General features: G+C 32.0%; 3 protein-coding genes across 5 annotated transcripts; 2 read left to right on the top strand and 1 right to left on the bottom strand.

Annotated features, from left to right (window-relative positions):
• Positions 1–9,090: 9,090 nt before the first annotated feature.
• Positions 9,091–10,181, top strand: LOC123898390 (ruBisCO-associated protein-like). Its single transcript, XM_045949324.1, has one exon. The coding sequence runs from the start codon at positions 9,138–9,140 to the stop codon at positions 9,942–9,944; it is 807 nt and encodes a 268-aa protein (XP_045805280.1). The 5' UTR covers positions 9,091–9,137; the 3' UTR covers positions 9,945–10,181.
• A 910-nt stretch (positions 10,182–11,091) lies between these two features.
• LOC123897856 (chitinase 2-like) lies at positions 11,092–12,116 on the bottom strand. The gene has a single exon (XM_045948650.1). The coding sequence runs from the start codon at positions 12,068–12,070 to the stop codon at positions 11,159–11,161; it is 912 nt and encodes a 303-aa protein (XP_045804606.1). The 5' UTR covers positions 12,071–12,116; the 3' UTR covers positions 11,092–11,158.
• Positions 12,117–20,798: 8,682 nt separating this feature from the next.
• LOC123897247 (kinesin-like protein KIN-5D) lies at positions 20,799–27,022 on the top strand. Of its 3 annotated transcripts, none has more exons than XM_045947805.1 (23): positions 20,799–21,143; positions 21,251–21,443; positions 21,530–21,659; positions 21,945–22,100; positions 22,216–22,692; positions 23,009–23,106; positions 23,212–23,368; positions 23,464–23,533; positions 23,695–23,771; positions 23,865–23,918; positions 24,002–24,082; positions 24,177–24,288; positions 24,442–24,528; positions 24,628–24,803; positions 24,893–25,054; positions 25,133–25,240; positions 25,339–25,497; positions 25,597–25,680; positions 25,759–25,964; positions 26,048–26,149; positions 26,234–26,343; positions 26,431–26,582; positions 26,683–27,022. In XM_045947805.1, exons 2-23 carry the CDS (start codon positions 21,262–21,264, stop codon positions 26,902–26,904), a joined length of 3,162 nt encoding a protein of 1,053 aa, XP_045803761.1. In that variant the 5' UTR covers positions 20,799–21,143; positions 21,251–21,261; the 3' UTR covers positions 26,905–27,022. The 3 variants fall into 3 exon arrangements, with proteins under 3 accessions (XP_045803761.1, XP_045803760.1, XP_045803759.1); XM_045947804.1 differs by having other exon boundaries at positions 20,829–21,121; XM_045947803.1 differs by having other exon boundaries at positions 20,930–21,121; positions 25,339–25,680.
• The last annotated feature ends 585 nt before the right edge of the window (positions 27,023–27,607 follow it).

Raw genomic sequence — 27,607 nt, 5'->3', positions numbered from 1 at the left:
GATATTCATTCATTCAAACTGATAGAGTACATCGATGTAATACAAATTCAAATTTGCTAAAAACAAAAAGGATGAATCTGCAAACAAACTCACAGCATCCATGTTAATAGCATAAAACGGCAAATTACATAAGCCTACATATATGACTATATTGAAGTGTCTGGAATGTCCATGCCCCCAGATCTGCAGCGTTGATGACACAAAAGTCGACATTGGATAGATTTGTACTTGATCGGATCTAATTCTTCAACCTGAAACAAATGAACACCGCACAAAGACGGGAAAACAAAATACACCGCACAGAGACGGCACAACAGAATACACCGCACAAGAACGGGATAACAAATAACACAAAACCAAACAAATGTGTGAAAAATCACACTTAGTAGTTATTACATTGAAAATAAAAATGTATTATTTTAAAAAAAAAGAAAGTAATGAAATCGCAAATTAATCTATAAAACTGAAAATTGTTATTCATATGAGTCTTAGATAGTAATCAATCAATAAATAAGTCCATGTGAGGGTGCCCATGTTTTCCTTTTTTCTGTTGCTCCTGGCCTGTAGGAGTTAGGCCTGCTGTGCTGCTATTTTAATTTTGCTTGTTGGTTGGTTTTGGAGTCTGTAGGCAGCGATGGTACTTTCTGCCCTGCTGTGTTTTTTCCGATCTGGTTTTTTGCGGTCTCGTTTTCGTATTTGTATCATTTGTTCCCACCCTTGGCATATCTTATGCCTTGGATTAGAGGTTTAATAATATATTTGCTGTATCAAAAAAAAAAAGTCCAATTGCAGAAGACGACGTTTGAACCTTGAACATTCCATTTATTCGTCTTTAATCTGAATTTCTACCAACTAGGTTATCTTGAAGGAAAAAAAAATCGGTTGAGAGGAAAATTTATGCTACACAAAATCAATCCAAATTTCATATCTCACCAAGATGTTTCATATTACATCATGTTGTTGAGTCGTTTAATCTAAATACAAGTTTGTCTTGAATTAAGAACGACTCTACAACCTACTATATGAGTTGTGCAGCTGATATAGAGAATTTGAATGTCTCAAACATGGGTCAAAGGAGGAAAGAAGTTTGAAGTAGTAGCATTTTCTTGTGTGGTCCTTTTGGTGTCAAATATATTACCCTCCCTACCCTATGCAGTTGTAGAATCGTACCCAACTTTCATCTTACCCTACCACTTACTACACTTTCTATAACCTTGCATGTGACAGTCATATACAAATACAATGTGGCAATATTAATATATATATACCAGCTTTAATTGCAAATTAGTTAGGCCCTCCACAATTTGGTTTCTTAATCATCACCAGTTGAGATAAAGCAAACCTAGTTTCTCAACCATGTCATAATTTTGGTGAAGTAAAGTAGCCTTGTGACAAGAATTTTATGGCTTGATGTAAATAAGTGAAATTTTTTGAAATTTGTGTGGGGACATGATAAATCAATTAAAACTGTGTTGAAAATTGAAAGTGACACTCTTCTAAAACTATTTTGTGTGGGGACTAATATGATAGTCATTGTAGGACATTGAGAAATATATAATACTAATTTGTAAAGGCTGATATAGATATAGGATTTTGGTCTTTCAATATGAAAGGTAATTAGTTTCATTATAAATTAACATATAATGTTGAAATATGGGACGGATGTGAACACAAATATAAACACTTTAACACTGATTAATTCAATTGACAATGCTGATATTGTTAGGTTGAATATCTTTATCTCAATTTAAATTTGGGATCTCATAATTGTGTGTGTGAATTTTAGATTGTACTTGCTACTCATCTACAGAAAAGAGATCAAATATTGTTTTACAAAAAATGTAGATAAGTTTATTCTTATTTCTCGCTATAATTGTGTTGAAAGAGTTTTAGATGTACGTTGAAGGGAAACATACTTTTTTTGGACACTTTTCTGAAGTGTCGACACATGTTGTTCAAACCCAAATGTTAATATTCAACATATATTAGATACGCGAACACGCCTAAACCCAATAATGTAGGCGCTTCATCAAATTTAAAATAGACATAGCACCATAAAATACAGCTGCTTTGCTTAGACAACTATATTGGTGTATGTTATTGTCAAATTTCACTCTTCTTAACTTGCTAGTATTACTTTTGGTTGTTACTTGCTAGTATTACTTACCTAACTCACAAAGAACCAAACTAGTTATAACCTAAGTTTTTGAAGACTCACCCACCCCACCACTTAACTATAAATACATTTTCATGAGGAATTAATTTCGAAGATTTTTTTTTTTTGTGTTAACTCTCTGCTTCTCACGGGAAGGGGTTCTGGTAATCCAGAGTTCGATCAAGAGATAAATAAAATCTGACTAAAAATTATTCCCATTACAAATCAAATTTGGGTTCTCTTGAACGATTGTTAATGGCCAAAAGTAAGTAATATATGATAGTGTGGAAACTAAAATTGATAGAATTGGTTGGTCGATAACAAGGTTGAACCCAAACTGAACCAGAATTTTGAGGTTCTTTAGTGAGGGGACAATAATTCAATTAAGCAATAAGAGCAATTTAATGCATTTCGTAGTAGGCTCCATCTCCATGTATATATGTTACAAATATTCACACAAAAATTTGTATGTGTTACAATGATAAATCTTTGTCATAACTGATCCTTAGTCCCCACAAAGTACTGCATCTACAATTCTGCAGAATCTTTTTTCTCTGAGACATTCCGTAGAGCACATGCAACACTTGAATAGACAACTTGGTTTTGCACATTTATTTACCTCATATATCATATACTTATCTAAATTAATCATACTCACTGTTTGGTTTTATTACAGGAAGTTTAAATAGACCATATAGCATTAACAAATTTAGACTTCAGTACATGATTTTATCTTTTATGCCCATCTTTGTCAGCTTTATGTTTTGCATTTTGAACTAGGTCAACCCTTATAATTATATCATTTTTTTTTGAACAGCCTTATAATTATATCAATTGAACAGAATATAGTATATAGTTGAAGCACATGGTGTGATTGGATATTAGACCATCTTAGAAAATTATTAAGTTCGATCTGACTCAATTTTATAAAACTGGTTTATAAAATGAGGCTACCCACTCTATCACTTGTATAAATTGTTGGGAGTCCGAGAAAGTTCGGAAGAAACGTCAGGTCAAATGATCCAGCACCACAAAAAAGAGATGTCATATCTCATTCCAAAACTTTAAGGCATTAGGTCAATAGGTCACGTCTTTTATAAATCAAACATTCTTCTCATTCATAATCAATGTGAAACTTAATCATTCACACTTGAAACCCAACAATCTCCCCCAAGTGTGAATTCCCACATCCAATAGTTGTTTCAATACGAGGATCCACTCTCGCTCCCCCACCAAGCAGAACCACGGCTCTAACACCAGGTCAAGTCAAATGCTCCAAGATCACAAGAGAGACGCCACATCTCATGACCTTATGATGGATTTGTCCACAATTTAAGACCTGGAAAGAAAACACTAAATCATGACCTTACGAAGGATATGGATCATCTCGAGTTTGTTGTTTCATGTTTCTAATTCCGTGTGCAATCCCAATCTTTCAATTAATTTATGACCGAGAATTATACCAAATTATTTTTTATCAGTCAATCATTAGATCAAATTCAATGACCGAGAATTATGCTCGAGATAAAACCGGAGAAGAAGGACAACAGAATATCCTAATCCACTGATAATATAGTACTAAAGAGGTAGAGGGAGCTAGGGTGGATCCATTCTTAATTTATTTCTCATGATCATGCCATTGAAACTCACTCACAAATCCAAGTTAAATAAGAAAAGAATAGAATCTTGAAGAACAAGGGAGTTTAACTTGTGGTATGCATCTAAGTAGGAAATAATGCATGCCTATGAAACATAGCACGATGTTTATATAGAATGGAACATGGTAGAAAATAATGGGGTGGGGGCTTATGCTTCGATGGAAAGCAGAACGGTTCCCAATAAATAGTAGACAACGAAACTTGGACATGGCCCAACAAGGCCCTTTGTATAGATTTGTGGCCTTTTTTTTCAACTCCACAAACAGTTTCTCCACTACAGTTAATCATTCTTTGACCTTGTTTCTTGCTATTGGGCTATTTATAATATGAGATTATTTTTTTTCGTCCTACCTACTTCTTGTGCGTTCTACGCATTTCTATTTTTATCATTTTGTTACTTAAGTAACGGACGTTATAAAAATAAATTTTTTTTGAGAAATTTTGTAAATATTGTCTGCTGCGGACATTATAAAAAACTAATTTGGTAGGGTATCTTAGGGGGGTAAATTGGTAGGGCGTGGGAGAAAATGGATAGAGTGGCAAAATAAGTTCTCTTATAATATTTATTTGCTATAAAGTTGAGTTATGCCAAACCCAAAAATTATATTATGGTATTAAGTCTCCTCTAAGACCCGTTAGGCCACGTGTTATCAATTTTTTGCTATAGTGATGAGTATAAGGGTGTGTATTGTTAAGTGTGTCACATTAGTTGAGAGATAACCTGAAAATATGTTTATAAATGAGGACAATTTTCATCTTACAATCAAGTTTTGTAGCTTTGAATTAGATCCAGCCCAAAATAGTTTGAGTTATCTTCATCTTACTTTGATTGAAATTGTTTGATACTGCCTTTACTTTTCACACAAGACTTCTTTGTAAGTGGCTAAGTGGAATGAAAAAACTCATATATAGGTCTCGTTTAACAGCCCAATCAAAAAATATGGAAAAGACTAAGAGGGAACCCTTTTCATGAATTTAATTAAAATATGATATGATATGATGTGATGGATCAATAAAAGAGCAAATGGATATACTATATAAATGACCATTTTCTTACTTGTCACGTGTTAATATTTAATTAATGGGTTACATTTTCTTTGGAGCATATAATTTGTAGCAGAAACTAATCTCTTTGGGCTGTGTCGATGTGTCGTTTCAGATTGGACCTCACTGGGGATTTCAAGTCTAGGCCCCTTTGAACTCCAAGCATCATATTAATGGCACATCACACATTCATACAAGTTGGCTGCTATATCTCAAACACTACTACAACTACAAGTTAGTGGAAGGTTGACTATTGATTCCGTTACCTAGAAAATGTGTGCGTGCCACATATGACTTAAGTTTTTAACCTTCGGCTTCTGAGAGGTAGAAAGCTCGTTAATTAGTTGAGCTCAATTATTTAGTTATGTCACATTAATCTTTATCTGTTTGACGACTATCTGCATCAAGTTTGTCGCTAATGCAGTGGAGATAACAAAATAAATATAAGCCGACGATGTAACTCAGGAAAATAAAATAAAAAATCGTGTGAGCATGAGGTAAATAAAAGAATTTATACTAAAACGAAACATTTTGGCTCAATCTTGTTGAGCGCATGAGGGATTCCTTTTTATTAACTTGTTTACAAGTTCATATTGCACATTAGTATATAAAGATTTAAAATATGTTTCCGTGAGCTTAACTCAGTTGGTAGGAACATGAATTTATTATATATGCAGTGGTCAGAGTTCGAACTCCGAACACTCCACTTATTTACCTTAAGGGTGAAATTTCTAGCCAATAAACTATTTGACAATAAAAAAAACTTAAAATCTTATGAAGCATCCTATCTACAAAAATACTCAAAAGACAACAACTTCTACACCTTTTCTTAGGGAAAAAGAGAAAAATCTTGTTGTGAAAAGTATTATGTTTAATAAATTGTACCAAAAAAAAAACTTATGTCTCATGGGTGATTTTCACATGTAAGTGCCTAGACCCTAGTCATGATCTAAACAAGAATAGGAAGAATTAAACCTCTCTAAATAGTAAATAGGTATCCTTTTGGTTGATTGAAATTTTGGGATTATTATGGCATTGAAGATGTGTAGTATGTGGTATTGGTCAACTTGATCTTAATTTCTTTGAAGGATAGCTTAGTAAGTTAGGCTTTAATTAACCAATCATAAGACATCATGGTGGAATGTCTAGTCAAAAGAATATTGGCTAGGGGTAATGCTTGGTTGGTTCATAAATCAAAACCATAATCACATTTTGTAGTAAGAGATTGCTGCATGCCACATATATTTCTACGTGCTTGTTAGTGCTGTTTTGAGACAATTTTATCATCTTTGTGTCTGATTTCTAGATTTCAATTATTATTATACCAAAACATAGCGTAATTAGTGGAGCTAAGCCTATAAACTTTTGTATGAATTGATCTGTATGGTCCCAAACTATATTTGCTTCTTTTTTTTTTTAATACAAACACAGAATATATTTGATAGTTATTCAAACTTTGTTTAAATACAAATTCCACACAAATTATTGTATGCAATGGCGGAGCTAGCCCAAAAAGTATCGAATACCTTAAAAAAAATTACTAAAAAAAATAGCATATCATATTGAGGGTGTGTCTATAATGAATATCTCAAAATAGTCAAAAGATGGACCATTACCAATTTAATAAATAAATTTTTAAAATATATTTTATGTCGATTCATGTGTAAACTTGATACTTTTTAATTAATTAATTCTTGTATTTATATTTATAATATTATATGAATCTCTCTAACAAAATATAAAAATTATTTAACAAATGATTGATCAAACATGAATTTTTATAGACTAAAACTCTATCTTCAATAAAAATTTGTGTACTTTTTTCTCAAATTTTTTTTGAGTACTTTGACAAAATAAATTGTACATTTTAAAACATCTATAAATTATTAAACAACAAAACATTTGAAAGGAACCTTCAAAAATTAAATTAGAAAGGATATTTGACCTGAGAAAAAAAATTCAGAACAATTTAAAGGAGATTAATAACCCTCTAAATAAGAATGTACACTTCCAAATATAGGGGGTATGAAACCCCACAAACTGGAAAGCTGTTTCAACAACACATAATTAGATAATTTTTTTGTGATAAAATCGCTAGTGCCTCTCTAATAACGATCAAACGCGGTGATCTAATTTAGATTGGAATCATAGCATTGGCATATCCATCTAAGAATGTCATGTTTCATACACTTCAACTAATGTACTCATTTTTTGATGAATATACATTCTCTATTCTAGTTAAACCATTAATTCTCATAACATATTTATTTATTTGAGCGTTGAAGTCTTGCAAACATCACCTCTGTAGAGTGATTGAATTTGAACAAATAAGATTTTATAAAAACAAAGTGTGTGAACTTCACCCTTTGGGTTAAAATAAAAACAAAGATATCATAAAAAACTAAGTGAATGTTGTTCTAAATAGAACGTTTTAATTATTTTAGTCATTTTTGTCAAAAAAATAAAATTATTTTAGTCATTGAATTTTGTGAATAGGAAAATGTCGCCCAATTTATATAACACATCAGTCAATTAGGTCATTGGTTAAGTTTTTCCTTTAAAATGTACGAGCTAAGCATTAAATGTATATGTGACATCGTCCCATATCATTACAATTGTTATTAGGGATGTTCATGGTTTTGTTCTTAGAGATAACCAAATCGAACTGAACCATTTCAACGGTTTGATAAAACCAAATTGAACCATTAATATTTAGTAATTCTGAAATGAACCAAATTATTGTAAAGTTGGGTTCACTGTTTTGAACCAAACAAACCAAAACATATTTTTAGCATAAAACCAAAATGTACCTAATTCTTGTTGTGAATTGAAGATTAAAATGAATCATCCGATCAAAATATAATGTTTGTTTCCAATTATTGTTTCTGACTTTATTAATGTATGCAATTTGGTTCTTAGTAGTTTGGTCCAACGATTCACAATTCAGTTATGGTTAGGAAATTGTACTTAAAATATTGGTTTAGTTTGTGAAATTTTATAATAATTTCAGTTATTTTCGATTCAGTTTAGTTCGGCGGTTCAGCAGTTTGGTTTGGTTCAATAGTTTTTTTTTGGCCACCCTTAATTGCTATATCATTACAATTAAGGGCTTGTTTGTTTCAGCTTTAAAAAAATGAATTTTTTCTTTGTATTTTTGAAAATAGATTTTTTAAAACTGATTTTCAAAATATTACAAATTTTTTATATTTATTTTTTCTAAATTGAAACACTAGTTTTGACATCATATAATATAAACACACATTATTGAAGATTAGAACATGGTCAAAATCACAATTTTTTCAAAAAGTTGTATTTCAAAAATGATTTTTATGAAAATCTATTTGAAATAACTTCAAAATTAAGTGATTTTTCGAAATTTTGATATCCAAAAAAAGTTTCAATAAAATGATCAAATACCTAAAATCACATTTTAAGAATAACTATTCAAACCAAATTTTTATTTGAAGCTTTTATAAAAAATTTCTTTGTAAATTATTTTTACACAAAATTATCTAACACTAGAATAATCTATTTTAAGAAAATCTATAACAAACAGGTCCTAAATAGGAGGTATGAAAATGATTTTTTTTTACGTAAAAAATGAATCAAGAAGGTGTCAATAACATCATCCTTAATTTCATGCATATGAATCCTTCGATATCTAACTCTACAAAAAAAAAAAAATTTAAGAGCTTTGTTTTATTGGGCCGATGAACTTTATTTTAAGAGGATTGCTTTTCCCACCTTACTTAATTTCTCGCACACTACGAATTTATCAAAATATATCTATTCACTTATCAATTTTTCATAAGGTCCGATACTTAAGTGGTGGAAAGGTAAAAATGATAACACTTAACGAGAAGTAGGTAGGTTGGCAAAAGAAATTTTTTTTTTTATACATAAAAAAAAAAACCTTTTTTTAAATGTATTCACTTTCTCCCTTTTTTTTACAAATTAAAATACCTTTATTTTCTAGGATTACATCCATAAGTAGCCAATGAGGAGTAGCTAAAATATTCACTTAGCTAGAGAAGTTGGTGAAATAGTATAGCTATTGCTGTTGGAATAAGTTTCTCTTGAATTGTAATAATTAATCTTAGATATAATTTGAAGCTAACTCCATATATAACTTCCATTTGAGTCTTTAACCCTAAAGAAGACTTCCACTTCCAATCACAAATTAATAAAAAACTATATAAAAGGACAATCTATGTTGGCAAGTTTTTCATTCCAAAATCCATATTAATCAAAATTATTACTATCCCCACCCCACAATAACAATGTTGTCTATCTTTAGGCAATACACATTCGATGACTCATTCCAACAAGTGTTCATATCTAGCAAATTCCTAAAAGAATACCAAATTGCCCTCACATTTGCCACAGATTATGACCAAAACAACATACCCTCAAATGGAATTTTTAGACCCACTTGGGACACAACAAAAATCACACCCGAATCTATCATTAATTTCAAAAAACTATACCCCAATGTGAACATTAAAGTGTACATTAGTATAGGTAACCGTGGCACAAAATTCCCATTTTCTCCCCAAAGCACCAACAAATCATGGATTCTTAATGCAACACAATCACTCACAAACATCATTAAAAACAAAGAAGATTGTAACCTTCAAGTAGATGGGATTGATGTTTTGTATGAACAAATTGATGCTTCGCCCGTTGACTTTGTTGAATGTATTGGTCAACTTATAAAAAATTTAAAGGAAAATGGTGTTATAAAAGAAGCTTCAATTTCTCCATCTTTTGGTCTCAATAAGGAATATTATTTCTTATTGTATAAAACTTATTTTTATCTCATTGATTGGGTTGATTATCAATTTCAAAATGAAGTTTTTCCTATTTTTGCACCAAATAAATTGGTGGAAATTTATGATGAATTGGTAAAGGAATTTTATCCAAGGAAGAAATTGTTTGCTGGGTATAGTGCTGAAAATGAAGATTGGGCTACTTTGTCACCAATTGTGTTTTTTCTAGGAGGAATGGATATTCTCAAGAAAAGAAGAGGTCCTGGCATTTCAATTCATTATCATAATTACTATCAACAAAATTCAAATAATGAATGATCTACATGGTATAAGTATAAGTATGTATGTTTACTTTAATTATGTGTGTGTGTGTGTGTGTTGCAATGTATGCTTGATGGTGAAGTAACTATACTATATTATGTACTATATATATCATGACTACTTTTAAATAAGATCCATATGGATGATGAATTGATGATAAAATCTTCCACCTAACTTATATATCTCAAGGGTTAAAAAAGACTTGTATATTTTATGCATGTTTGTTATATGGGTAGTTCATATACACTGTCTTCATCCATATTCAAACTCAAATCTTATACTCCCTCCGTCCCAATTCGATTAACACAGTTGACTATTTCACGCATGTCGATGCATAACTTTGACGATTAATATTTTTAATTGTATAATAGTAAAAATTATAAAATATTGATATTTTAAAAATACTAATAGAGACGAATCAAACAACATCTTATATGAGAATATTTATTTTTGTTTATTAGGAGAAAAATAAGGTCAAAGCAACATGTATAAATAGTGCATAATAGTCAACTGTGTTAATCAAATTGCGACGAATGGAGTAATATATGTGAGTTATAATAATATTTATCATTTCATCTATAGATATTAAAAAAAAAAAAATCGATGTATAAAACATTGAAGGGAGCTTTGACCAATTTCAATAAGAAAAATACTAACAAAAATACTTTAAAGGTCTAAATAAAAACTTTCATCTTGAAACTTAGGTCAATATATTCTTGATTAATTTCTAAAAACACTTTGCCTAAATTCCAAAATTTCTAGACACGACCCTAGGAAAGGGCACTGATTCCAGGAGGATTGTCTTCCTAGGAACTAGGAAGGCCACATAATAAATTTACACATGTGACAAGTGTTGACTTGACTTGGACTAACTCAACCATCTCATCAACTAATTAACTCCATAAACATAATATTAGCATATAGACATGTGTGTTAGTAACACAGAATAATCAAGGCTCAACTAATAATAATTGGTTCAAGTATATAAGAGTCTTGATCTTCTTAAATATGAGTTTAAAAATAACTCAATTTTTGTGAACGTTGATAAAAACTTCATACCAATATTATGGTATAAAAAAACAAAAACTAGGGCTCAAATTAGGGGAAAAATATATATATGAAAATCAAACAAAACTATAAAATATACTTAAAACAAGTTCAACCCTTTATTTAATTATATAATAATGGGTGAACAAAAAGATAATTGAAATCTAATTAGGACTAGCCAAAAGCTCTTGTGCTTCCTTCTCATAGGGGAAACCTTTAGCCTTAGAATCATCAGCTGAAAACACAAAAATACCATTAAGCTTTTGCTGACTCTTTAACATACGACATGCATCAAAGAATCCATTCCCTGGTCTTAATCCACCACCTCCATCATCACTAGCAAAACTCACTAACACTTTTTCACCATTATAATTTAAGCTTTGTTTATTGAAATAATCAATAAATTGTGCCACCGTGGTACTTTTTTCATATGCATAAAATTGAAAATTAACATAATCTATAATGTTCTCATGACTCTTCCATAAGGCTAAGTAATGACTTTGAACTTCTTCAGTATCAAATGGCGCAATTGAAGCAAAACTAATTACCTTATTATCTTTTAATGTTTGAATTAATCTTCCAATGCAATCGGAAAATGTGCTAGGATCTCCCTTGAAATGTTCATAATCAATGTCAATTCCATCTAAGTTATACATCTTGATTATGCTTGTTAGTGAAGAAACCGCGTTCGAAACCCATGAATCGGGCGAAGATGGATTGAAATAAGCCAAATTGCCATGAACGGTGTCTCCACCGAGACTAAGAGCAACTTTGACATTTGGATTTTGAATTTTTATGTAAGAAACTTGTGAAGGGCTAAGATTTTGGTTGTCCCAAAAAATGTTGAATTGTCCATTTGTAGGAGAAGCTGAAGTATCATAGTCAATAGCAAAGGATAAAATGAAATGGAAATTAACATTTGGGTTTATAGGAACATCTGAAAATTTGACACCTTTGAATTGAGCTCCAATATATTCTCGGAATAGATTTGAGTTTGCAGCTTGGATAGTTGATGCAAAAAAGGAAGTAATTAGGATTAAAAGGACAAAGCATAGTGTAGGAATGGGAAGTTCCATTTTGCTACTTTAGAATTAAGCTAGGTTTGGTAGATGATATGGTGTACATGAATATGCGCTTAAATAAATAAAGGGGGATAAATATTAGACACATAAATTAATTTGTAATCGATAGCGATAGGACCAGCTCTAGATATAGATATAGAGCTGTCAAAATTGATTGGGCTACTGGGCCGGCCCACTAGCCCCGTATCTTAAAAAAAAGCGCAGGAAAACAATCGGGCCTTTTTGGGCCGGCCCATTGGAACTATCTTTTTCATGGATGCATTGGGCTGGCCCATCGGGCTTACTGGACGACCCACTAAAATCTAATTTTTTTATTTTGTGAAATACAAATTTCAAAAATAAGTTTTATTTGAATGGTGAATTTTATAAAGGAAAGCCTAAAAATAAGGAGCATAAACTTAGTGACTCTTAAATAAGTTATTTTTATTTAGTTATGTAATATTAATAGCGATTAATTTTTATTTTTGTATGATTAAAGCATGCTATTATATTAAATGAAATAAGTTATTTTGTTATGTGACTAATAAACTAACTATTAATATTACTTACGGTAAAAAAAAACTATTAATATTACTCTAGAAAAAACCTTAAATAGTATTAGTATCTAAGTAAAGTGTGGCTTGAATACTTTGCCTCCATACCAGGTAACTCGTCAGTCGTCACATCCAGAAGTCGCCTATATTGAATTTTCCTACTATGGAGTACATTTCCACATTAGTTTTGAAGCCACATAAATTTTGAGTTTTATTAATAACTATGATGCAATGTAGGAATATCTGAGTTTAAATTGTTGATTTCTAACATTAAATCATTATTAGTGTCAAATCCTAATTTTGAGGTCAAGTTTGTAAAGCGACAAGTGAATACGATTGTTCATGGCCTAGCACGAGCGGCATATTCCATGTCTAGTCGCCGTATTTTTTAGTCAATTTCTCGTTGTATTGAGAACATTTTGATCAATAATATGAATTAAGATTTCTATTGTAAAAAAAAAAACTATGATGTAATACTTAGCGTGTTTTCTCTATAACAATTAACAAGTCAACTTCCTTCAAAAAAATAAATTAACAAGTCAATATTGCTACGTTAGAGGTTTTTTCCTAAATTCAAACTCAATATTTCACAAATGTGTTTAAGTTTTAGTGGTGCAGCGGTGCTTATCACTTTGTCTATGGACAATAAAAATAAAAATATTCATTAGTGTGTTTTTTGTGTTTTCATTTTAAAGAAAATTAGTAAAATTTTCAAATAACGTCTTATATATGAAATAAATATTTTCTTGTCTTAATTTTTTAATTAATTATTATTTTTCGTTCAATCAGAATTACATAAAAGGTTAGATTTAAAGATTTCTTAAAAACCAAGCCTAATTATTATATTTGTTTTAATTACTATTTTATAAGTTATGTAAAATTATATAATCAATTATAAAAAGGCTCGTCAGCTCCCTTATGTTCCATGGACACATTCATTAGGTTAGATTCCTTGTGTTCTTCGTGACAAGTATGGGGGGTGGGGAGAGTGGGACAGTTTGGATGTCTAGGACGTTGCCATCGTCCAAAGCTTCACCATGGTGGAATGATCTTATGAATATTGGGGTGGTTGGCGGGGCGGATCATATCCATGAATTGTTTTTCAAAAAACTTGGTAATGATGATACTACAAGCTTTTGGCACGATTCTTGGTTGAGACCTCAACCGTTGAAGGAGGTTTTTCCACGTCTTTTTCTAATTTCAGTTCAAAAAGAGAGTAGTGTGCTAGAGGTTGGTCGGTGGGCTTCGGGCGTTGGTAGTGCGAGGTTAGGTGGAGGCGCAACCTCTTTGTGTGTGAGGAGGAGATTCAAGATGCATTGTTGGAAGTGTTGACCTCCATCCAAGTATCCAATGCCAAAGATGAGTGGAGATGCCACTGTGTAAATGGAGGTATGTTCTCGGTTAGTTCACTTTACAAATATATATCCGGAAGGATCATCCCCCCGATTGCAAGGGATCCGGAGTTGGTTAGGGACTTGGGGATCTTATGGGAAAGTCTTGCACCATCAAAAGTCATTGTGTACGATCTCTTGGCAACTCTTACTTTGTCGCTTACCAATAAGGGTTAATCTCGCCAAAAAGGGAATTGTTGATCAAGGATACAACTCTTTTTGTGTGTTATGCCCTATGCATTAACAATGGATGCTCAAATTACATGAATATGGTTCATACCATTAACCAAAATTAACATAACAACCAATTAGACAATCCATGCAGGATCAATTCATACCTAAATTAGAATCAAAATCTCCAAATTCAATTAAACTTCACTCATACATGTGAGAAGAGGGAAGAGGAACCCACCTCAATGTAGCTTTTCAATTGAAATGGTAGACATGGTGAAAAAGAATGATGGAGATGAATTTGTTTGTTGTAGATTGCTGAAAACTAATAATCGGAGGCGTGTTGTCACAATGAGCTAAGAAACTATCCACAAAATTGCGCAACTCTTCTAAAATACAACCGATTCTTCTCGACAATAAACATGCTGATGATATTGATACACGAGAATGACAATTAGGCAACTCAAACACTTAATGATTTTTTTTTATTAAGCAAGCCCTTTGCTTATAAGGAAAGCATAGCCATGAAAAAGTGAAATTTAATTGAAATTCTTTTTTTTTTTTTTGGTCAGGTAGCCTAGTGGCTTGAAATTCCACCTTTAAAGATGGATAAGTGGAGTGTCCAGGGTTCGAACCCTGGCTCCTGCATATAAAATGCTGATGTCCCAACCAATTGAGCTAAGCTCATGGGGACAATTGAAATTCTTTTTAACAGAAAGGTGAAGTTTCAATGGAGATCGGTCGATAATTGTAGAAGGTGAAGAAAAGATTAATTTGAGGCTTAATAGAAATTAGGGTTCTTCTTTTTCTAAGTCACTTACCAGATATTTTTCATAATAAAAAATAATTATTTGTTTTTATTTAATTTCATTAGTTAATCATTCAATTTTATATGATATGGAAATAATCTAATGGCGTGGAAAAAAACATTTCCCAATCATCCTTGTCACATTAACAATTGTAGCTCCACGTCATTAAAATGAAAGTTAGACCACAGTTTTTTAAAAAGGATAAAAAATTTAAAAATATTAAAATAAAGGACTAAAAATACATTTAAATCTGCTTAATAATACTACTGTCTTCACATGTAGTAGTATTTGACTTATATAAAAAATATAAAATTTATTTGACCTTTTGGTTGCTTCCAGGTGTTACTTGAAGTCTTCAACTATGTATGTATGCCTCATCTCACTATGCTTGAAGTAATGTATGTATCACCATCTTAATTAATCTTTCCTCATTTGTTTTTCTACCCAAAATTTCGTTAACGTGTTCTTTCACCTCATCAAACCGTTTATTCCCTCTCCGTTAGAGGAAAAATGTACATATTTGCCACCTATAACTATATAGTAAAATCATTAAGTCGAAAAAGAAAAAAAACTATATAGTAAAATCATTGTCATTCCTCCTCAATACACTACTACTAATTAAATTAAGTTTTTGTTTGTTTATCACAATCTTTATTGATTTTCTTCTTTTACCAAATGTTGTAATTGAAAGTGCGTAAAATAATCACAATGTGTCATCTCAATTTTGATATTTTTTATTTTTTTGGATTTGATTGATCTTGGTGTATGGTTATATAAGATGCAAATTAAATTATAGTGCCTTCTTGTGTGGCAGGTTGTTAATTAGTGGTTCCTTAATCGGTAACATAGGTGGTGTTGTAGACTTGATTAGGCTTTGGTTATGTTGGTTCGTTTGTTTTTTAGTGGACAGTGTACTAGTATATGTATATGTTGACTGGTATAGCTTTTATTTTTCTTATCATAGTTGTTGGGTTAGCCTGATTAATGCCCTAATCGGTGTGGTATAATTTTGTTTTGAATGGTCTTTGTAGTGTCGTGTTGGCATTCATTAATAGTACATGTGTTGGTTTTTTGGTGTATCCTTTTCATCTAAAAGTTCAAGCTCATGATTAAGGGCTTGTTTGAATAAACAACTTATTTGCAGTTTATGGTACACGCGTTTATCATGATAAACACTTGTGTAGTTTACATAATTTATTTTCATAACAAAAGATGAGTTGGTTATATGATACAAGTTATTTTCATAAGTTATATTAGAGAATTTATGATAATAAATAGAAACAAACTTAGCCATAAGTTGTTTCATAAGTTCCTCTGAACACTACATCAATCTAAACAAGCCATAAGTAGTTTGCTCCTTATTAGTATGTAAACACAAAATAAAATAAGTATAATAACTGAGTTGTCTTTTGAAATGTCTTACCATAATTTTTTTTGACCAATATGAAAAATGACTAAAGTTGAATATAATATTTACCCTAAAGTAGATGTGCCCTTTTTTTTTCCTTCTGCTAAGTGACTTTTTTTTTATAGTCCACCATTGTTTTAATATAATGGGTCTTTCCTTGGATTTGGATGTCCAAGTCAAATAAATTGTGCCTAAAAAAAAAATTCGTTAGTATATGACACGTGGAGTTGAAGCACACATAGCTCATGTCACTCATCCTCGGTGCATATTACATGGAGATGGAACACACATAATTCACGTTACTATATTTGTACAAGACGAGTGGCAAAGCTCACCGAAGGTGGAGCTCATGATAACCGACTTGGATGGTAAAAATGTAATAGAACTTATATGGTATGGTCCTCCATACTGGTACACCTCCCTACTTAAAAATTGGAGAGAACATTCACATATGGTACATTGAGGCTAGATATATCAAATAAAATTACTATCTAATTATCAGATACAGCCATAACCTCCTCATATGTACATGTCATAGGAATCATAGAGAGGTGGTTAAATATTGTTAATTAAAAGAAAACAACAAAAGGAGTGAAGTGAAGCATACGTAGCTTAGGCATAGAGTATGTCCCAAGTAATCATATTTGTAAGATAAATCCGTATGATTTAATTTGGTAGAGTTTCTGTAGTTGTTATTAGATGACAATATAAAATTAATAATAACTAAACATATTTTTGCATGCAAAGTAATTAAAACTTAACTATTATTGCACGGATCTGCAGAGGCAAAGACAGAAAACAAAGTTATAAAATTTTGTCACATGTCTCTTAACTTAAGTGAATATTTTTTATTAGGATAGAGATTTGAGACAAATCGTTGGTTTAGTTAACTTAAGTTTGCAACTACCTACTAAAAGTTCTAATTTCTTTTATAGCACTAACAATTATAATTAGAGTGAACAATAAAACTTCTATTGTTGTACACAAATTACATTGATCATGATCGAGTAACTAGAGTTTTGACTTTTTCTCTTGTCTTCGGTTTCATTTTCCAATAGAATTATATGCTAAATCACCTTGATGTGGACTTGGCCGGCTTGGTAAATTTCAAGTAAAAAAATGGTTGTCTTAAACAAACGGAAAGTAGCTTTAGCAAAAAGAACGAGACCAGGTACTACAACGTTATAATCATTAACGATTGAAAGATGTATTTATATTTGATGTCTAATATATCTTGTCTACAGCATTATTTCCCCCTTCATGGGTGATCATGGTGCCGCACGTTCAACTTAGCATCATTTGTTTCGCGGCATATGCAATCCTCGCCGTATATGATTAGCGGCTCTATTAACATGGAACATAATCATACATGTTTTGCCTGAGTCTAACTTCTTGACAGTCATGATAAACCTCAATAAATTTGAAAAAAATAATTAAATACCTCATGTTCGGCTACATTTATACTCGTGTTACAATCAATTTGTATCAAAAGAAAATAAAAAAACTAGTTACCATCAATTTAATTATTTAAAACTAAAACATATTCATGGTCATAGGATGCTCACAAGCATCAAAATTAGAAGTTAAGTAAGAAATGAAAAAGAAGAAAAAGGAAATGCAAAAAGAAGGAATCATAAAAGACCATAGGGCATGTGCCTCACTCCTTATCAAGTGGGGTACTTATGCCAGTATACCACGATACTAAACCCCACTTTGTTTTTCTTTTTGTGAACCACCAAACTTCTGCTCCTTTGATCTAGGCTCTTTCTCCATCATATTTAATTAAAAAAAAAAAATCACTTTATATATAATTTTTCGTCTCAATTACCAACTTTGCATACTTTTACTATGCTTCCCAAAAAAGAACAAGAACAAATAAATGAAATAGTGTTGGTATAATTTTTATAGTGGAAAAATCTTCACTAAAATTTGTAAAAGTTGAGTTATATCTAACCAAGTGTAATGTGGGTTTAGGTATGCTCTATATCACATACTCTATTCACTCCTGTTCAATATACAAATGTGTGACACGTGGCAAAAAATAAATCTAATTCCTGATATTAAACACCTGATATTAAATTAATTCTTGAAAGTTATGATGAAGGTAAGAATAATATATATGCTTAAAAATAAAAGAGAGAAGGGAAAGAGAAAATGGACACAAAACATTTACACTCGTTCCCCTCATAACCTAAGGGTACGTCCAGTACCTTCACACCCCGTGAAGAATTTCACTATATTAGAATCTTTGTTACAAGCAATCTTACCCCCAAGACCCCCAAACAATTTTTCTAACATACAACACAAGATAGCACCACACTATCTTTAACAACAAGAATCTTCACCAAACCCTATGGTGAAATTCTCATACAACACAAGATAACACCCCCACTATCTTTAACAACAAGAATCTTCACCAAACCCTATGGTGAAATTCTCATACAACACAAGATAGCACCCCACTATCTTCACAATAATTCTCAACAAAACTATGATGAGAATTTACAAACAAGTGTTGAAGAAATAATATGTAAGGATGTTATCAAATCAATATCACTTTAATAATGTATATATCTTAGTGTTTTAAAACTTTTATAGATGTGAAAATTATAGGTCAAGTTTCACAAGATATATCTATGAAAGTTTATGAGAGAAAAGTGATATTGTTTAACTTAGAATTTTTGAGAATGTGAAAGTTGTTGTCAATTGTAATGATCACAAATATATTTATAGAGGCTTTAGAAAATGTCAACGAAGCAAAGCAACTCTTAAAAAAAAATTATAATAAAAAGTTAGGTTTGTAAGATCACAATGGTTCACGAAAAAACTCAGTCAAGCATTCTGGCCAGGACATATTAAATCCGTTGTTACGAACAAACGATGTAAAAAAGATCTGTTTTCAAAATTCAAACGTTGCGCTGTTTTGGAAATACAACCGCAACAAATCTTTTTAAATCGGTTGAACAGAATAAGCAATTTAAATATTGAAGACATCATTCCTTAAAAATCAACTTTATATATTTTTAAAAGCTTGCTTCATATGGACTTTTATATTTAACTTAGAAACTTATTTGTATTTGATTTTAAAAACATTTCTGAGCATTCTAAGTTATATAATCATTAAAAATGATAAATCAAAGATAAGAATCATACTTACAAATAATTTAAATAATAAATCTAATTCTTGGTCTTCATCTTGTATTCTTATCTTGAGCCTCCATAAGCTTTCTTTTTTTGTGATGTGAGTTTGTTATCATCAAAATTCAGCCAAGTTCAAGAAGAAAATTATTCACAGAATATTTGAAAAAAAAAAATACAGTTTTAAAGTCCCACCTTTCTTTTTGGGTGTATTATTAAATTCACCAAAAGAAAACACAGCCTCACCTATTTAAATTATAAAAATAAATATACGATATGTTTTAGGCAATTTTTATGTTACATTGGAAATTCGGATATACAAGTAAGCTTTTAAATTAGTACTTAAATGAGTATTTTATTAAATGATTTTTTCTTATCCTTTAGGAAATTATAAAACTAAATAGGCAAAATTTTATTAATAGTCCTTTAACTTAAATTCAAATAATGATTTAGTCTTTTATCTTTTTTTTACGTCATTTTAGTCTTTTTTGGTCTTCATCCATGTTTGCTTATGATTTTTTAAGCTTCAAATTAATGATTTTCTTTTATGGCATAGATATGTATTTATAATTGAAAGAGAAAAAAAATTATAAATTTGAAGCGTAAAATTCATACCCAAACATAAAAAAATAACTAAAATGCTATTAAAAAAAATAAAGAACTAAAGATGTAATTTTTCCAAAAATATATTATTTACTAAATCGGTTAGCAAAATAAATTTAAATTTTTTATTTTATTTTTACGATATAATGTTTTTTTTTTAAGTAATATAGTGACTAACAATTCTACTTTTAAGATGAATAAGTGTGATGAGTTGATGACAGAAGTTCAAATCCTAATCCTTACATATATAATTCAATATCTTATCAACTGAGTTAAGCTCACGGATCCTACCTCGCTCATTTTTACATATGTCATCACCGATGATTTTGTTTCATGCAACAAATTTTGTAGTGGGACCTTGAACATGATATTGAAGGCCACCTCTCCTAGTCAGTGATAGAAAACCTTACCTTAAATTTTTGTTTTTTATTTATTTTGAGAATAATCTTTCTCTTTCTTCTCATCTTTGTTATTTTTATTTCTTATTATAAATTCAAAAATAAGTAAAAGTAAAACCATCTTACCCAATCCAACAACAATTTGAAATTACTAGACTTGAAGCAAAGAGAAAGCAAACATTTTTCATAACAAAAATAAAAATTTAACTTTACACTGACGTAGTAGTAACTCGTCTTCTTTATAACGGTCGAATGATCCGAATAAATAAACGTCCTAAATTAACGCCGTTATCTTCACCTCACCTCACCCACATCATCATCAATTTTCAAACGCCCCGTAACGGCCTTCAAATTCAATTTCTAACCTTTTTTAATATTTTTCTCTTTTTCCTCTTTCAGCTCCCAAAAGAGACACTCACATTATTATTTTAACAAAAATAAAAATTAATAAATATTGTTAAGTGATTCTGTTTATGCAGTGCTTTTTCAGTGAAGTTCTTTTATTTGTTTCTAGTCTTTGACTTCAAGTTTTCTCATCACGTGAAATTCTGTTTTCAATAGAATAATCTAGAAGCCGGCATAATCACTTTTGTAGTAAGTTCTCATAATCACTTCTGTAAGTTCTCATTCTCATTTCATTTCCACATTGTTTTCTCTAACCATTTCTCGATCCAATTCTTTCTTCTCCGATCTCACACCGGAATCGTTGTTATCGCCGATTAGGATTTGGTGAAATGGAGGTTCAACAGAAACGAGGTGGTGGTGGTGGTGGATTGGTGCCGTTATCGCCGTCGCAGACGCCGCGTTCGACGGATAAAGCAGTGCGAGATCTACGATCTGCTGATTCGAATTCAAATAGTCATAGTAAGTATGATAAAGAGAAAGGAGTTAATGTTCAGGTTTTGGTTCGGTGTAGGTGAGTTTGACTCGTTCTGACTCGTTCATGACTCGTTTGTTTATGATCGGTTATGAAAATTTTATGATCGGTTTTGTTTTTTGTAGGCCAATGAATGAAGATGAAATGCGGCTTCATACACCGGTTGTGATTTCGTGTAATGAAGGAAGAAGAGAAGTTGCAGCTGTTCAGAGTATAGCTAACAAGCAGATCGATAGAACTTTTGTATTTGATAAGGTTTTTCTGCATTTTGATTATATGAATTGCATATTTAAAGTGATAGAAAATCTATTTGATGTTGTTTTCATATTGTTATCTGCATTCTGCAAAACTTAGGAAAAATATGTTTCTAAATTGAGCAACTTTAGGTTGTTAGAACACAATTTATGAGAGAGAATTTTACTAATTATGCATTATTCAGATTTCAATGGGATTCAAACATTGAATTTTGGGTTTGAAGTCCATTAATTATTATGATAGCAACTCTCTTATGTTTTTGTTTTTTTTTTTTTTTTGGGATAGGTGTTTGGTCCTACCTCTCAACAGAAAGAATTGTATGATCAGGCGGTGTCTCCCATTGTGTATGAAGTGCTTGAGGGATATAACTGTACAATTTTTGCATATGGACAGACAGGAACAGGGAAGACATACACCATGGAAGGAGGCGCGATAAAGAAGGTAATTTGTTTCGCCTGGTTTTCTCTTTGTGATTAAAATTTAAAGTTTCTGATATATTTTGTCATGGCTCTCTACTAGAAATTTAAAATTTGTTTGTATGTATTTGATTTTGTAGAATGGCGAATTTCCAACTGATGCTGGTGTCATCCCAAGAGCTGTGAAGCAGATTTTTGATATATTAGAAGCTCAGAGTGCTGAATACAGTATGAAAGTAACATTTTTGGAGCTTTACAATGAGGAAATAACTGATCTTTTGGCCCCTGAGGAGACTACAAAATTTGTAGATGAAAAGTCTAAGAAACCTATTGCTTTAATGGAAGATGGGAAAGGGGGTGTTCTTGTTAGAGGATTAGAAGAAGAGATTGTTTGCACTGCAACTGAAATTTACAAGATATTGGAAAAAGGTTCTGCAAAAAGGCGTACTGCCGAGACTCTTCTGAACAAACAGAGTAGCCGTTCTCACTCCATATTTTCTATCACAATTCACATCAAGGAATGTACTCCGGAAGGTGAAGAAATGATTAAATGTGGAAAGCTAAATCTTGTGGACCTTGCGGGATCTGAGAACATTTCGCGTTCTGGTGCAAGAGAGGTACAAACGATTATGCCAAATTTGAGTTAAAGCACTCTTTTCAAAGGCATAATTTGGAATGATATGAAAACCTCTTTGTTATGGGCATATGTTATGGCAGATTACTTGTTTAGTGTGTAAGAAATGATATTATTATCTATTGACTATTTTAGAAGTATATGAACCAATCCCCTGATTAAGAATTGAGTTACCCCGCAACCTTGTCTATTAATTTCTTTTCATGGCTGCCATTACCTCTACATCGCTCTTTAGCGTTAGTCTTAGAAGAGAATTTCTTCATAACCTTGGAGTTTCACTAAGAAGAAAATACTTGCAGGGTCGAGCAAGAGAGGCTGGGGAGATAAATAAAAGCTTGCTTACACTTGGTCGAGTGATCAATGCTCTGGTTGAGCACTCAGGTCACGTTCCATATAGGTATGAGTAACTGCAACTTATCTAGTTAATTCTCATTGGCATTTTTCAGTTGTTTTTAACTCTGGAGAATGATTTTTATAATAAAGATATCTCTTTTTGTACCAGAGATAGCAAATTAACAAGGCTGTTGAGGGATTCATTGGGTGGTAAAACCAAGACATGTATTATTGCCACAGTATCACCATCCATTCACTGTCTGGAAGAAACCCTCAGTACCTTGGATTATGCGCACCGTGCTAAAAATATCAAAAACAAACCAGAGGTGACTTTCATATTTGCTCCCCTTTGGTCAACCTTTCACGATTTTTATCAAGCAGCGAAGCACATCTAATAGGTTGAAGTTGCTTGTTTTTTCAGGTTAATCAGAAAATGATGAAATCTGCAATGATTAAAGATCTGTATTCTGAAATTGACAGACTAAAGCAAGGTTTCTAACTGTTCCCTATAAAGTTCTGCTACTCATTTTGTCTTCTCCTGGGATTATTTCTCTAATTAGAGAAAACTATATAGTATGTTGGTAAACTTGTTTATATCTTCTCCCCTTACAGTTCAGTGCTGAAATCTGTTACTTTCATTTATGTTACATAGAGGTGTATGCTGCAAGAGAGAAAAATGGAATCTATATACCGCGTGATCGTTACCTTCACGAAGAAGCTGAGAAGAAGGTTCCTTCCGAGTGTTTTAATATGAATTTTAAATACTGTTATAATTTTGGAATCATTGCTAATCCTATATTTTTACAATATTATCTAATATAGGCCATGGCTGAAAAAATAGAACGCATGGAACTAGACGCAGACTCTAAGGATAAGGTATATTTTGTTCTTAATTATTCTGTGTAGTGATTATGATTGCTTAGCTATTGAACCATGGACGTGCCATGATATGTGTGCAGAACCTGGTGGAGCTTCAAGAACTCTACAATTCCCAGCAACTTTTGACTGCTGAATTAAGTGGGAAACTCGAAAAAACTGAGGTAAGAATAGGCGTGTATAATCACTTCATTCTTTTTGTTCTAGACTTTTGATCTGTTATAAAATTAGACTTAATTCTGGTATCTGTATTTTCAGAGAAGTCTAGAAGAAACTGAGCAGACGTTGTTTGATCTTGAGGAAAGGCACAAACAAGCAAATGCAACAATTAAGGAAAAGGAATTCTTGATATCAAATCTCCTAAAATCTGGTTAGTCATTTGTGTATTCCCTTTCTCAGGTTGGTTGAAGAATATAATTTGTCTCATGTCTGTCATAATACTTCAGCTTTAGGGTTGCTGCTACACATGAATACCTTATACTTCGATTTATTTACTTTTTACCATCTGTCATGCCTTAACTAGAGAAAGAACTGGTAGAACGTGCAATTGAACTACGAGCAGAGCTTGAGAATGCTGCATCGGATGTGTCAAACCTGTTTTCCAAAATTGGTTAGTAAGATTCTCTAGTGATTTTCTTATGGGGTTCCAATAGTAGAATTGCTTGCCTCTGACATCACATAAGTCATAATTTTCCTTTTTCAACCTTAGAGCGGAAGGATAAAATTGAAGAAGGAAATAGGGTACTTATCCAAAAATTTCAGTCTCAGTTAGCTCAGCAACTTGAAGCTTTGCACAAGACAGTTTCAGCATCTGTAATGCATCAAGAGCAGCAACTGAAGGATATGGAAGAAGATATGCAGTCTTTTGTATCAACAAAATCAGAGGTGTGTTTCCAAATGACACAGTTACCTTTGTTAGTTAAATTTCAATTTCCAGATTTAATGACTTTGATTTGATATATATGCGTCTGAAGGCTACTGAAGATCTTAGAATAAGGGTGGGAGAATTGAAAAACATGTATGGTTCTGGCATTAAAGCTTTGGATAATCTAGCCGAGGAGCTTAAAGCAAATAACCAATTAACTTATGAAGACTTGAAATCTGAAGTAGCTAAGCATTCATCGGCCTTGGAGGATGTAAGTAGTCTACTATTCTTAAGAGTTGATTTTAGTTGGAACTTTTTTGCCGTGTTTAACTTAAATTATGTGCTTTAGCTTTTCAAAGGAATCGCCTTAGAAGCAGATTCATTACTGAATGATCTTCAAAATAGTCTCCACAAGCAAGAGGCCAATTTAACTGCTTATGCTCATCAACAACGAGAGGTTTGTATATTTTGTTGGTTGATCAAACATCTGTGATTATTTGTTGGTTGACCAAACTTATGAGATAGATTTGCTAAATTCATTGCTATTGCATGCAGGCACATGCCAGGGCAGTCGAGACTACACGTGCAGTATCTAAAATAACGATGAACTTTTTTGAGACAATAGACAGGCATGCTTCCAGTTTGACCCAAATTGTGGAAGAAACACAAGTTGTTAATGATCAGAAATTGTCCGAGCTTGAAAAGAAGTTTGAGGTGACTGCAATGTCTTTTCGGATAGACATAAATCATGATAAAGTTTTTACTTATTTTCTTCTTTTAACTTTAATGTTTCTCATTCTCTACTTGGTGCAGGAGTGCACTGCTTATGAAGAAAAGCAACTGCTGGAGAAAGTGGCAGAAATGCTAGCAAGTTCAAATGCTAGAAAGAAAAAACTGGTAGATGTTCTTTTTAAAACATGCGAAGTTTATCCATACTGAGTTCAAATGAAATTAATGTGTTTTTGTACTTGTTAGGTTCAAATGGCCGTTAATGATCTTCGAGAAAGTGCAAACTGTAGAACCAGTAAATTGCAGCGAGAAGCATTAACCATGCAAGAATCCACTTCTTCTGTCAAGACAGAATGGATAGTTCACATGAAAAAAACAGAATCCAACTATCATGAGGATACTTCTGCTGTGGAATATGGAAAGAAAGACCTTGCAGAGGTTCTTGAAATCTGGTATGTATATGCCAGGACATTTTATTTTGTCTCTAGTAAATTTCTCTTCTGTTTACTGAATCCTGCTGAACAAACAATTGCAGCCTCAACAAGGCAGAAGTAGGTTCACAACAATGGAGAAATGCTCAAGATTCCTTGCTTAGTTTAGAGAAGAGAAATGCTGCTTCTGTGGATACTATTGTTCGGTAGGTTTTGTATTGCTTATTTTGATTACAAACAGTAAAAAAAACAATACATTTTGTTAACCCTTTCCCTATTGCTTTATGTAGGGGAGGAATGGAAGCTAACCAAGCTTTACGTACCCGATTCTCAAGTTCTGTGTCAACTACACTTGAAGATGCAGGAATAGCAAACACAGATATTAACTCATCTATTGATCGTTAGTATCTAAATTTATATGTATTCATGATTACTGTATTAGTAGCCGTAACAATAAATGTCAACTTATAAGTTAAAATACTTGCAGATTCGTTGCAACTTGATCATGAAGCTTGTGGGAATTTGAATTCCATGATTACACCATGCTGTGGTGACTTGAGAGAATTGAAGGGTGGTCATTACCACAGGATTGTGGAGATAACTGAAAATGCAGGGAAATGTCTTCTCAATGAATACATGGTAAGAAAGAGACTTCATGCACAGTCAGCCATTAAAGTATTTGTTGTTTACTAGATTTTAATTTTGATGTTGTTTGAATTATTGTCTGCGTGACATGCAGGTTGATGAACCATCTTGTTCGACACCGACAAGAAGACTCTTCAATTTACCCAGCGTTTCATCTATAGAGGAGCTAAGAACACCATCATTTGAGGAACTTTTGAAGGCATTCTGGGATGCAAAATCTCAGAAACTATCAAATGGAGATATTAAACACACTGGTTCATATGAAGCCACTCAATCAGTAAGAGATTCCAGAGTTCCTCTTACCACCATTAACTAAGACACTCGAAATTCTGTAAATAGCGTATTGTTCAGATGTAATTCTATAAAATGATATATTTATTCATTATTATTATTTTTGGGAAATAGAGGGAAAAAGGTTACCTTTTTATAGTTTAGTTTCACTTCCAACATTGTCTGTTGAGTTTGCTATGCAATATAATTTTGGGGAGTTCGCAGTTTTCTTTATAAGCAAGTTCGTATATAGTTTAGCATTTGTCATGACTAAAATAAAACTGTAAATGAATTTTTCAATGTAGTAACGAATTTTTTGCGGTTGACAAGCACGAGACACATTTACCAAAATTCAGAAGAATGTGTATTGTGCCTGTCGACATGCAAAAAATAATCAATCTTTCTTAATCTATCATTCCTTCTCATGTAAATAATCGATTTTAATCATTCATCTATCTTCGGAATACACTAAAGTCATCAAATAAGTAAAAGCCATTCTCCTCATGCTTGATCAGATAAAGTATTTTGCTTTGTTCATCCTCCTAAATAATAGTACTGTACTAGTGATGGGTGTGATGCTTTGCCAGGAGTAAGAGAGAAACAGGTGGTGAATCTAAACATGGGATAAAGCGTTGGTACAACAGCCTGGTGACATGTGAAGAGATACTTCTCTTGGGTATAGAGGAAAACTGACAAGTTTGGAATTGGATGGGAAAAGATAAATAGGTCCCAGGTCAAGGCTGTCTGTC

The sequence above is a fragment of the Trifolium pratense genome, linkage group LG7 (genome assembly GCF_020283565.1).
Source record: "Trifolium pratense cultivar HEN17-A07 linkage group LG7, ARS_RC_1.1, whole genome shotgun sequence".
NCBI classification, from domain to species: domain Eukaryota; kingdom Viridiplantae; phylum Streptophyta; class Magnoliopsida; order Fabales; family Fabaceae; genus Trifolium; species Trifolium pratense.
Note: the sequence above shows the minus strand (reverse complement) of the source record. Positions and strands in the feature narration are given on the sequence as shown.

Excerpts from the sequence above, each read along its gene's own strand:
- LOC123897856 (XM_045948650.1), bottom strand. The coding sequence starts at position 12,070 with ATGGAACTTCCCATTCCTACACTATGCTTTGTCCTTTTAATCCTAATT.
- LOC123897247 (XM_045947803.1), top strand. The coding sequence starts at position 21,262 with ATGGAGGTTCAACAGAAACGAGGTGGTGGTGGTGGTGGATTGGTGCCG. Across the intron at positions 24,529-24,627 it reads AAACCTGTTTTCCAAAATTG|AGCGGAAGGATAAAATTGAA; the intron begins GTTAGTAAGATT and ends TTTCAACCTTAG. Across the intron at positions 26,583-26,682 it reads GTCTTCTCAATGAATACATG|GTTGATGAACCATCTTGTTC; the intron begins GTAAGAAAGAGA and ends CGTGACATGCAG.
- LOC123898390 (XM_045949324.1), top strand. The coding sequence starts at position 9,138 with ATGTTGTCTATCTTTAGGCAATACACATTCGATGACTCATTCCAACAA.